At 41.0% G+C, this 12207-nt stretch overlaps 1 protein-coding gene across 1 annotated transcript in view; it reads right to left on the bottom strand.

The window, feature by feature from the left end:
- LOC126091906 (uncharacterized) overlaps positions 1-12207 on the bottom strand; it is a 191540-nt gene that overhangs the window by 52806 nt on the left and 126527 nt on the right. Inside the window, exon 6 of the mRNA XM_049907210.1 lies at positions 10964-11083. Coding sequence (XP_049763167.1) covers positions 10964-11083 — 120 coding nt within the window. The remainder of the gene's footprint in view (positions 1-10963; positions 11084-12207) is intronic.

Below are 12207 nucleotides of genomic sequence, written 5' to 3' on the forward strand. Positions count from 1 at the left end.
CACATCGGCGAGAAGAAAAAAGGATGATTGAATAAGTCATAACTGAAGAAAATGCTGATTTAAAAAAAAATCATGACTGGACAAGTGCCTGGGGTCAAACCATTCATCAGAAATACTACAATGAAGTCCTAACCCAACTGAGGGGGAAGAGTAAGGATGAAAGGATTTTTGGAAGAATGGTGCATGGATTCTGCATCAGGATAATGTGCCAGCCCTCAATGCCACATATGTGAAACAGTTTTTAGCGGAAAAACAAATTCCTGTGCTCAAACATCCTCCATATTCACCAAATCTGGCTCTCTCTGACTTTTACCTGCTCACAAAAGTGAAAAGTACATTGAAAGGGATACATCTTCAGTTGAACAGGGTGAAAATGGATGGCCTACAGCAATGCTTTGAACAATGTAGGACACACATACAGAGGTGTATAGATAGGGGAGGGGCACATGTTGAAGGGGATAAAAGTTAGGTGTAACTTTGTTTGCATTAAATCACATTTCACAGACCAGTCTCATTCTTCACTTGCCACACCTTGTATTGTGTTCAAACGTAATGAATTACCTTGAAGAAAATGTTGTATTCACACATAGCATGGATCCAGAAAATATCATTCTTATGAAACACAACTAGGTCTTTATTCACAAAGAAGCAATGAGTGCTATTGATTAAAGGTCTCAAGCTGATTTCATATTTCTAGATTTCCAGAAGAATTTTGGCACTCTTCTTTGTAAGTGACTTCTAATTAAACTGTGTACCTCTGGAGTACTGCCTCAATAGTCTGGCTGAATTCATGATTTTCTGTTAGGTAGTTCACAGTTCATAGTAACTGATATAAAGTTGTCAAGTAACATATAAGTGACATCTGGTGACCCCCAAGCAAGTGTTATAGTACCTCTTCTGCTCTTAATCTACGTAAATGATTTATGAGACAATCTTAGCAGTGGTCTTAGTTGTTTGCAGACAATGCTGCCATCTACTGTATAGTAAAGCCAACAGAAGATCAAAGCCATTGCAAAATGATCTAGGCAAGAGAGCTGTATGATGTGAAATGTGGCAATTCACTAAATAATGAAAAGTGTGAGATCATGCACATGAGTACTAAAATGAATCCATTAAATTTTGATTATACAATGAATCACATAAATCTGAAGGCTACAATTCATCTACAGTAAACTCTTGATTATCTGTGTAACAAGGGATTAGAGAACTGCAGATAGTCAAATTCCGCACATAATCAGTAATCAAAGTACACAGTAATGACTAAGGGTTGTTCAAAAACAAAAACTAACTACTATATCACAATGAAAATAACTTAACTAATGTTTATAATAAATTCTAAATCACCATAGTATTTGTGAAAATTCAGTACTTGCAAAGAAGAGAGTGCAATCCTATTTCACATTACCTTACACTACTTTGAAACAAAATACATCCAGTGCTTGCAATGTTCATGCAGCACATTATTTACTACATTATGCTGTAACCCAAAGTTGATACTTTGCCCACAGATAATTGAGAGATTACTGTAAATGTCTAGGGATTACAGTTACAAGCAACTTCAATTGGAAAAATCACATAAAATATATTGTGGGGATGATGAACCAAAGACTTCATTTTATTAGTAGAACACTTACAAAATAGAACAGATCCACTAAAGAGGCTGCCTAAACTATGCTTGCTCATCCTCTTCTGGGGTACTGCTGCACAGTATGAGATCCTTATCTGACAGGACTGACAGAGGACATCAAAAAAGTTCAAAGAAGGGAAGCTTGTTTTGTATTATCATGAAATAGGTGAGGCATTTTTTATTGCTATGAGATCTTTTCACAACATTTCCATCACCAACTTTCTCCCCCAAATTAAAAATATTTTATTGATGCCCACCTACAAAGGGAGAAACTGTCATTGTAATAAAATACGAGAAATCAGAAAGCACACAAATTTATCTAAATATTTGTGTTTTCCATGCACTGTTCAGGAGAAATAGCCTGAAGATGATCCAATAAACCTGCTACCAGGCACTTAAGGGTGAATTGTAGAGCAGTCATGTAGATGTACTGATGCCAGTCCCATGTATCTTTTCATGAGAAGCAACAGAGAACATCAGAATGCCCCAGGGGTAAACACGTTCTGGAAATCACACTCATGTATTCACTGCAAAATTATTGCTAAAGCAGTAATGTTGCAAACCCAGCAACTCCACTGTTGTGTGCATCTACTCATCTGCACAGATTACCTATGATGTGAAAGCAGATACTTCAGGCAGCAATGGATACATCAATATACACTCCTGGAAATTGAAATAAGAACACCGTGAATTCATTGTCCCAGGAAGAGGAAACTTTATTGACACATTCCTGGGGTCAGATACATCACATGATCACACTGACAGAACCACAGGCACATAGACACAGGCAACAGAGCATGCACAATGTCGGCACTAGTACAGTGTATATCCACCTTTCGCAGCAATGCAGGCTGCTATTCTCCCATGGAGATGATCGTAGAGATGCTGGATGTAGTCCTGTGGAATAGCTTGCCATGCCATTTCCACCTGGCGCCTCAGTTGGACCAGCATTCGTGCTGGACGTGCAGACCGCGTGAGATGACGCTTCATCCAGTCCCAAACATGCTCAATGGGGGACAGATCCGGAGATCTTGCTGGCCAGGGTAGTTGACTTACACCTTCTAGAGCACGTTGGGTGGCACGGGATACATGCGGACGTGCATTGTCCTGTTGGAACAGCAAGTTCCCTTGCCGGTCTAGGAATGGTAGAACGATGGGTTCGATGACGGTTTGGATGTACCGTGTACTATTCAGTGTCCCCTCGACGATCACCAGTGGTGTACAGCCAGTGTAGGAGATCGCTCCCCACACCATGATGCCGGGTGTTGGCCCTGTGTGCCTCGGTCGTATGCAGTCCTGATTGTGGCGCTCACCTGCACGGCTCCAAACACGCATACGACCATCATTGGCACCAAGGCAGAAGCGACTCTCATCGCTGAAGACGACACGTCTCCATTCGTCCCTCCATTCACGCCTGTCACGACACCACTGGAGGCGGGCTGCACGATGTTGGGGCGTGAGCGGAAGACGGCCTAACGGTGTGCGGGACCGTAGCCCAGCTTCATGGAGACGGTTGCGAATGGTCCTCGCCGATACCCCAGGAGCAACAGTGTCCCTAATTTGCTGGGAAGTGGCGGTGCGGTCCCCTGCGGCACTGCGTAGGATCCTACGGTCTTGGCGTGCATCCGTGTGTCGCTGCGGTCCGGTCCCAGGTCGACGGGCACGTGCACCTTCCGCCGACCACTGGCGACAACATCGATGTACTGTGGAGACCTCACGCCCCACGTGTTGAGCAATTCGGCGGTACGTCCACCCGGCCTCCCGCATGCCCACTATATGCACTCGCTCAAAGTCCGTCAACTGCACATACGGTTCACGTCCACGCTGTCGCGGCATGCTACCAGTGTTAAAGACTGCGATGGAGCTCCGTATGCCACGGCAAACTGGTTGACACTGACGGCGGCGGTGCACAAATGCTGCGCAGCTAGCGCCATTCGACGGCCAACACCGCGGTTCCTGGTGTGTCCGCTGTGCCGTGCGTGTGATCATTGCTTGTACAGCCCTCTCGCAGTGTCCGGAGCAAGTATGGTGGGTCTGACACACTGGTGTCAATGTGTTCTTTTTTCCATTTCCAGGAGTGTAGTTAGCGGCATGTTGACTGGAAACAAACTGTGTTCTATAGTTAAGACATGATTCATTATGGCTATTATGTTTGATTTATCAGATGCCTTTTTGTAACTGTGAAATAAGCATATGAACCCTTTTTTTCATACCTGATACATCATAATCACTCACACAGGTATTCATTATGGCATTTTCTAAGCTATTGGAGGTTAATTTTAATACAAAGAGTGAGCAGGGAGCTCACATGTAAAAAGATCTGTATAAAAAGGAATCTGAAGCAAGAAAACTTGATTTTATTTGATGACAAGCTGAATGTGAGAGAATTACCAATATATACCAATCATTGCAAATGTATAAGCATTTTTAAGTAGTTTTTTAAAGTGTTCTCAATGAAACATTTATACATGAAATGTTTCCACCTAAAAATTATTTTGATAAAGTGGCAAAAAAATTAAAATGGGTCCCTAAAGGTATAAAAGTCTCTAGAGCTAAGGAAAGACAGATATATCAGGAATTAAGATATAGCAAGTTGTTGAATATGTTAGAAGATACAAAATTATATTTAAGGAAGTTGTCTTGGTAGCAAAGCAAATGACAAATAATAGATTAATTTTAAGACATGAGACTAATCAAAGGCAGTGTTGTCAGTTGTGAAATCTGAATTAAAGGACAAAGTGAACACTGCAAAAACCCATACGGTACATTTCAAAACCAAACATTCAAAATGTGTGGAACTTAAAATACACCATAACAATCAACTTATGGAAGAAGCTGACACAGTCAGATTCCTAGGACTAAATGTGGACAAGAACTTTAAGCTGGAATACACATATTGATTTCCTATCAAATAAATTATGCAGTTTTACATTTGCAATGCAAACAGTAGCAAATTCCACTGATTTGAGTACACAAAAGTTGCTTATCATAGTTATTTTGAATCTACTATTAGATATGATATAATTTTTTGGGGAAGCTCAAGTAGTGTATCTCAATCTCTGCAAAAGAAAATTGTCAGATACATGTGTACCACACAGCAAATGGAGTCTTGTCGATCATTATTTCAGAAACTACAAATCCTAACTGTTCACTCCATACACATTTATGAAATTATAATCTCCCTATACAGCAGACAAAAATTATTTGAGGAGAAGCATTTTAACCACACATATCATGAAAATTAAAAATAATTTTATGCTATCCACTCGCCTGTTGAAATTATATGCTCTGACTCCACAGTACATTGGAATGACAATATATAAAAATTAATGGACAAAAACATATTTAATATGAAGGCAGAAATTTTAAAAATGAGGCTACAGCAGATTCTATGGGAGAAAGGCTACTATGCAATAGAAGAATTCATAGAGGATGAAATGATAATTTGAGAAAGGAGTAATCAAGTGTTAGATTTTATTCTATGTATATATATGGTAATAAAATTGTATTACCATCATGATACTGTTTGTTAACATCAGCTGTTCTGTGTTTATGGTGAAATTTTACCACAATTTTGATGTGTCTCCTGTACTTGAATCAAATGATTTAGATTACGTAAGTTATGAGACAAATAAACCACAATTCACTACTTACAATAATAAACCAATCTTTTGAGCATGGACGTTTCCCACAAGTGCTAAAGTATTCAGAAGCAAACCCATTATTAACCCTTTAACTGCTCTGGACGTGTTAACGCACGCGCCTTTGTACCTATTCCTGTGTGATCTGAACATGTTGACGCGCGTGTACGTGTAGACACATTCAGAGTACCAGGTAGAAGGATTGGTGGCGCGCATAAACCCATTCAGAGCACACAGGGACAGGTACAAAGGCAAGTGCATTAACACGTCAGAGCAGTTAAAGGGTTAAAAAAATTGTCAAGAGAGAGTATGGGAAATCATTATCCCATCTTTCATCTTTCAGTTCTGCTAAAAGTATCTGAACAAGCTGTTGCCATTCAGATACAAAATTTTATTGAAAAAATATAAGATTATTTTGAACAATCAAACTGGTTTCCAGCTTGTTAAAAACAATATAGATGTGAGTAACAAATTTGTTGACCAGTTTAGCACTTCATTAGACAATAAGAATAAGGTTTCAGAGATCTTTTGTCACCACACAAAAGCTTTTGATGCAGTAAATCATGCACGTCTTATCTACAAACTTGACAGATATGGAATTAGAGGGGTAGAGTTCTGCACTGACTTACTGCCCACCTTTGAAACAGAAAACAGTATGTTGTTGTCTCTGCTAATGCAGCAAATTATTCTTCTGAATGGAAGATGGTAACAGAAGGTGTCCTTAAAGGTTATATCCACGGACCTACTTTGATTCTGTTCTACATTAATGACCTACCAATCAACATAAATGTCGCAACAGTTTTATTTTCAGAACACACACAACTATTAGTTGAGGACCATGAGTCAGATAACAAATGTGTCAGCATCATCAGTACATCATATTGTCTAGAAACATGGTTTCAACTTAATGGATTAACCTTGAACAACCCAAAAACCGATATGATCCAATACAGAAAAAAATAATCAAAATTACATGAAATGAAAATCAATCTTAAAAAATCAAGATCTAGAGGTAGTGGCCACTGTGAAACGATTACTATTAAACATAGACAAGAAACAAATTTAAATTGGAATAAACCTGAAACTTCCTGGCAGATTAAAACTGTGTGCCCGACCGAGACTCGAACTCGGGACCTTTGCCTTTCGCGGGCAGAGTGAAAATCTCATTCTGGAATAAACCTGTTTGGTATCTAATAAACAAATTCTTGTTGGTGAAAGCAGTATTATGTAACTAACAAATGGTTGATTTTGCATTTTCTACTTAGTTACATGTTCCATAGATCATGTGAATAATTGTTTTATCGAAATGATGTGGAACAAGTTATTTTAGAGAATACTTAAGGAACATATTATTACTTTTTTCGTCCCACTCGTGCAGCTATACTTAATAATTTGATATGAGTGTTCTATGTGAATTGCCTTGAGTAAGAGCCATCTAATAAACTGAGTGTTGACAATCAAGTTGATTGGTGGTTTATCCCTCTAATGTGTTTTCACCAAGGCACTTAGTAGCTGAGGATGCTTGAATCTGATGAGTGAAACTAATCAAATAATACGTGGCCTGTGGTGGCTTATCTGAACATTAAACTGGGTAAAGGTTGTAGGAAATACTAAGAATGAATATCTACTGTCTTTGAGATACATACTGACATGCACATATTCACTTGCAACTGACAAGGCAATCAGTCTAAGTTACAAACACTGCTACTCACCATATAGCGGAGATGCTGAGTCGTGATAGGCGCAACAAAAAGATTCACACAATTATAGCTTTCGGCCATTAAGGCCTTTGTTAGCAGTAGTCACACAAATGACGGCTGTGTAGTGCTGGAATGGGAACAAGGAGGGGGCTGGATGGGTGAGGACAGAGACTAAAGAAGGTTGAGGCCAGGAGTGTTACAGGAAGGTAGGTTGTATTGCAGGGAAAGTTCCCACCTGCGCAATTCAGAAAAGCTGGTGTTGGTGGGAAGGATCCATATGGCACAGGCTGTGAAGTAGTCACTGAGATGAGGGATATCATGTTTGGCAGCTTGTTCAGCAACAGGGTGATACACTTGTTTTTTGGCCACAGTTTGTTGGTGGCTGTACATGCAGACAGACAGCTTGTTGGCTGTCATGCCTACATAGAATGCAACACAGTGGTTGCAGCTTAGCTAGTAAATCACACTACTGGTTTCGCAGGTAGCCTTTGATGGGATAGGTGATGTTAGTGACTGGACTGGATTAGGTGGTGCTAGGAGGATGTATGGGACAGGTCTTGCATCTAGGTCTATTACAGGGGTAGGAGCCATGAGGTAAGGGATTGGGAGCAGGGGTTGTGTAAGGATGGACAAGTATATTGTGTAGGTTCGGTGGATGGTAGAATCCCACTGTGGGAGGGGTGAGAAGGATATTGTGCGAGATATTTCTCATTTCAGAGCACAACAAGAGGTAACTGAAACCCTGACAGAGAATGTAATTCAGTTGCTCCAGTCCCGGATGGTACTGAGTTACGAGGGGAATGCTCCTCTGTGGCCAGACCATGGGACTTTGGGAGGTGGTGGGAGACTGGAAAGATAAGGCATGGGAGATTTGTTTTTGTACAAGGATGGGAGGATAATTACAGTCAGTGAAGGATTCAGTGAGACCCTCAGTATATTTTGAGAAGGTCTGCTCGTCACTGCAGATGCGACGACCACGAGTGGCTAGGCTGTATGGAAGCGACTTCTTGGTACAGAATGGGTGGCAGCTGTCAAAGTGGAGGTATTGCTGGTGGTTAGTAGGTTGGATATGGACGGAGGTACTGATGTAGCCACCTCTGAGGTGAAGGTCAACATCTAGGAAGGTGGCTTGTTGAGTTGAGTGGGACCAGGTGAAGCAAATGGTGGAGAAGTTGTTGAGGTTCTGGAGGAAAGATGTCATCAATGAATCTGAACCAGGTGAGGGATTTAGGATTCTGCATTTTTAGGAAGGATTCCTCTAGATGGCCCATGAATAGATTAGCATAGGATGGTGTCATGTGGCTGCCCATAGCCATACTGTGGATTTGTTTGTAGGTAATGCAAACCAACAACCTTCTTCCTGGTCTCCATGACCAACTATATCCTCACCCACAATTACTTCTCCTTTGAAGGCATTATCTACAAACAAATCCACGGTATGGCTAGGGGCACCCACTCGGCATCATCCTATGATAACCTGTTCATGGGGTATCTAAAGGAATCCTTCCTAAAAACCCAGAATCCTAAAACCATCATCTGGTTCAGATACATTGATGACATCTTTGTTATCTGGATTGAAGGTGAGGACACCTTATTCACATTCCTCCAGAACCTCAACAACTTCTTCCCCATTTGCTTCACGTAGTCCTACTCAACCCAACAAGCCAACTTCTTAGATGTTGACCTTCACCTCAGAGATGGCTACATAGTACTTCCGTCCATATCAAACCTACCAACCACCAGCAATACCTCCACTTCGACAGCTGCCACCCATTCCGCACAAAGAAGTCACTTCCGTACGGCCTAGCCACTCATGCTTGTTGCATCTGCAGTGACAAGCAGTCCCTCCCAAAATACACTAATGGTCTTACTGAAGCCTTCACTGACCATAATTATCCCCCAATCCTCGTACAAAAACAAATCTCCCGTGCCTTATCTTTCCAGTCTTCTATCACCTCCCAAAGTCCCACTGTCTGGCCACAGAGGAGCATTCCCCACATAACTCAGTACCACCTAGGGCTAGTGCAACTGAATTACATTCTCCGCCAGGGTTTCGATTACCTCTCATCGTGCCCTGAAATGAGAAATGTCCTGCCCACTATCGTCCCCACCCCTCCTACCATGGTATTCCGCCTTCCACCGAACCTACCCAATATACTCATCCATCCTTACACAACCCCTGCTCCCAATCCCTTACCTCATGGCTCATACCCCTGTAATAGACCTAGATGCAAGACCTGTCCCATACATCCTCCTACCACCACCTATTCCAGTCCAGTCACTAACATCACCTATCCCATCAAAGGCAGGGCTACCTGTGAAACAAGTCATGTGATTTACAAGGTAAGCTCCAACCACTGTGCTGCATTCTATGTAGGCATGACAACCAACAAGCTGCTTGTCCACATGAGTGGCCACTGACAAACTGTGGCCAAAAAACAAGTGGACCACCCTGTTGCTGAACAAGCTGCCAAACGTGATATCCCTCATCTCAATGACTGCTTCACAGCCTGTGCCATATGGATCCTTCCCACCAACACCAGCTTTTCTGAATTGTGCAGGTGGGAACTTTCCCTGCAATACATCCTATGTTCCTGTAACCCTCCTGGACTCAACCTTCATTAGTCACTGTCCTCACCCATCCAGCCCCCTCTCTGTTCCCATTCCAGCACTACACAGGCGTCATTTCACCGCCATACCCAGTCTTTTAATTTCTTTTTATTTCTCTCCTTTCCACTACTCCTACCCTCCGACCAAACTGCAACAATTCACTGTCCGCCACTCCCACCATACTATCCCTCCCCCTCTCCACCCCAGCCTCCTCCTTACACTCCACCCAGTCACCACTCTCATCATGCGCTGATGCTGCTACTCGCAGTGTAGTTTCAGCTCCCTGAGACTGCAGAGACTCGAGAGTGTGTGTGTGTGTGTGTGTGTGTGTGTGTGTGTGTGTGTGTGTGCGTGCGTGCGTGCGTGTGTGTGTGTGTGTGTCTTCTGCTGACAAAGGCCTTAATGGCTGAAAGCTAAAATTGTGTGAATCTTTTTGTTGTGTCTATCGCATTTCATCATCTCCGCTATATGGTAAGTAGCAACTTTCCTTGTCTGGTATTGTTACATTCCATCCTGGATTTTCCATTGTCTGATTTAAGGTACAGTCATTATCATCTTTGACCACAGAGTCATGAGTTCTAGTACTTTCATCAACAGACTTACTCAAAATTTTCTCCACTGCGAGATTACAAGTAGTGCACTACACCATATTTTAAGTGCATAATAAATCCAGTATCTCTGCAGTCCACGAATAAAGATATCCCTGCTCCCTGTTATTGAGGTAGAAAAACAGGCAGCAAAACAATACAATTTTATCAGAAATAGTGAATTTGTGGAGTAATACTCAGCCACCAGACAACATATTCAAGTTGTGCAACTATGTGCTGGAGCTTGTGATGAGAAGTGTTAAGCCATACATTAATAAAAAGCAGATTTATAAATTTTAAAAATTTATGTCAGGACTGGTGTCTTCTACAATTACTGTTCCCATCTATTGCAAAAAGTAATCAAGATATTTTCAACAGATTGCTCTTCAGCTGATGAATCGGAATTGACAGCAGCATTTAAAATTCATTGAGGAAATGAAAGTCAGTTTAAACTCACCTTATAGTTATTTCGGATAAAGGAAAACATTTGATGTCTCTCAACTGATCTGCTGTCAAATATATTTAAGAAGCCCATTGTATAGGAGCACAGCTAGTATATTTGTTACATCACAATCAGTATTAGAACGCAAATAATTTAATAACTAATCAAGATTACTGCTAATAGTTAAAGGCATTTTGTTAACAAAGTTTCAATGAAAACAACTTCAAATACATAATAAAAATGTATATTAAATAGAAAAAAAGTAAATGATAATATTCAGAAGTTTGACCAATCAAGTATAAACGTGTTTGATGCAGAAATGATTGAAAATGTGTGGAGCATCTTGACAGATTTACCTTGAGCGGCAAAAGGAGAGGCCGCATCATGTGTTTTTTTCTTTCTTGTGACTCCTTTTCCATCTCTGCTTGTTTCTGGATGATTTACGCCAGCAGGATGACCTCCATCTCTAGGAATATCTGAAGCAGAAAAAAGGTAATTCTTTTATCCTAATGTTCCCTACACAGACAAAGGAAGCCAATAGTTCAATAACAAAATAAGATTCCTGTAACCTAAGTGGTTGTTTCCCTAATGGTGACAAACTCAGCCTATAATGGTGTGAACTCTTCGTCTGCCATACACCACAGCCCACAAAGAAGCACTGGTTCTGATGTAAAATATGTATAAATATATTATTTTTGAACCCAGATAGAAGTGAAACTATCCCCTTACCACAGTTTTTTGCACCTGTAACTAAACCACATCAAATGTAGAGGAACAACAACTTAAAACATAACCCCCTTGGGTATTTCTACATCTTTGATATTTCTCGCAAATATGAGGTTATTCAGAACCATTCAGTTACTTTTTTCAACTTCTTAAACAAAACCACCCCCACAGCCATAGCCACAAATGTAAACTTGTGTCGTGGCACACTACAGAGTGACAGCTGATTCATGTCCTGTTGGTGGAACATAATTATACTACATAGGATGATGGTACATGCAGTTCGAAGACTGTCCACCAGCATCTTGAACTATATTTGAAATCTCTCTAATTGTGAGTTTGTGAAGGCATATGATACAGCTGATGGTGATTTGACTACTGGATGGATGTGTTATTCTCTGCTTTGGGCTGTTTGAGCAGAATATGCTAAGTGCTGGGAGTAGGTTTCTGCCATCTCCCTTATGTTCTGTTAGAAAAAACTGCAAAAGAATTACTTAATGTGGATGAAATATACTGTCTGTTGAACAATAAAATACCATGAGTGACATATGATATCAATCAGTGGCCTCTCTCCCTCCAACCTCAGGAGTGTGGCAAGTGTGATATGAAGCAGTGCAAGTGACAGCTGGAGAGACAAGTAAGAAAGGTATATTCTCCTCATTTTCTGGATGCTTGTCCCATCTACATTCTTGCTGTAGTACTCTGTCACCAGAAAAGGCAATGCCTATTCCTGCTGAACTGAATAGGCCAAGAGTTTCGCAAAGCACTTACTATATCATATCAGTGCCACAGAACTGTCTATGGATGACCAAACAAAATCACATGAAAATGAGAATATTATGAAAAGGAAAGTTGCTACTCAGCATATAGAAGATAT

Source organism: Schistocerca cancellata, chromosome 7, assembly GCF_023864275.1.
Source record: "Schistocerca cancellata isolate TAMUIC-IGC-003103 chromosome 7, iqSchCanc2.1, whole genome shotgun sequence".
NCBI lineage: Eukaryota > Metazoa > Arthropoda > Insecta > Orthoptera > Acrididae > Schistocerca > Schistocerca cancellata.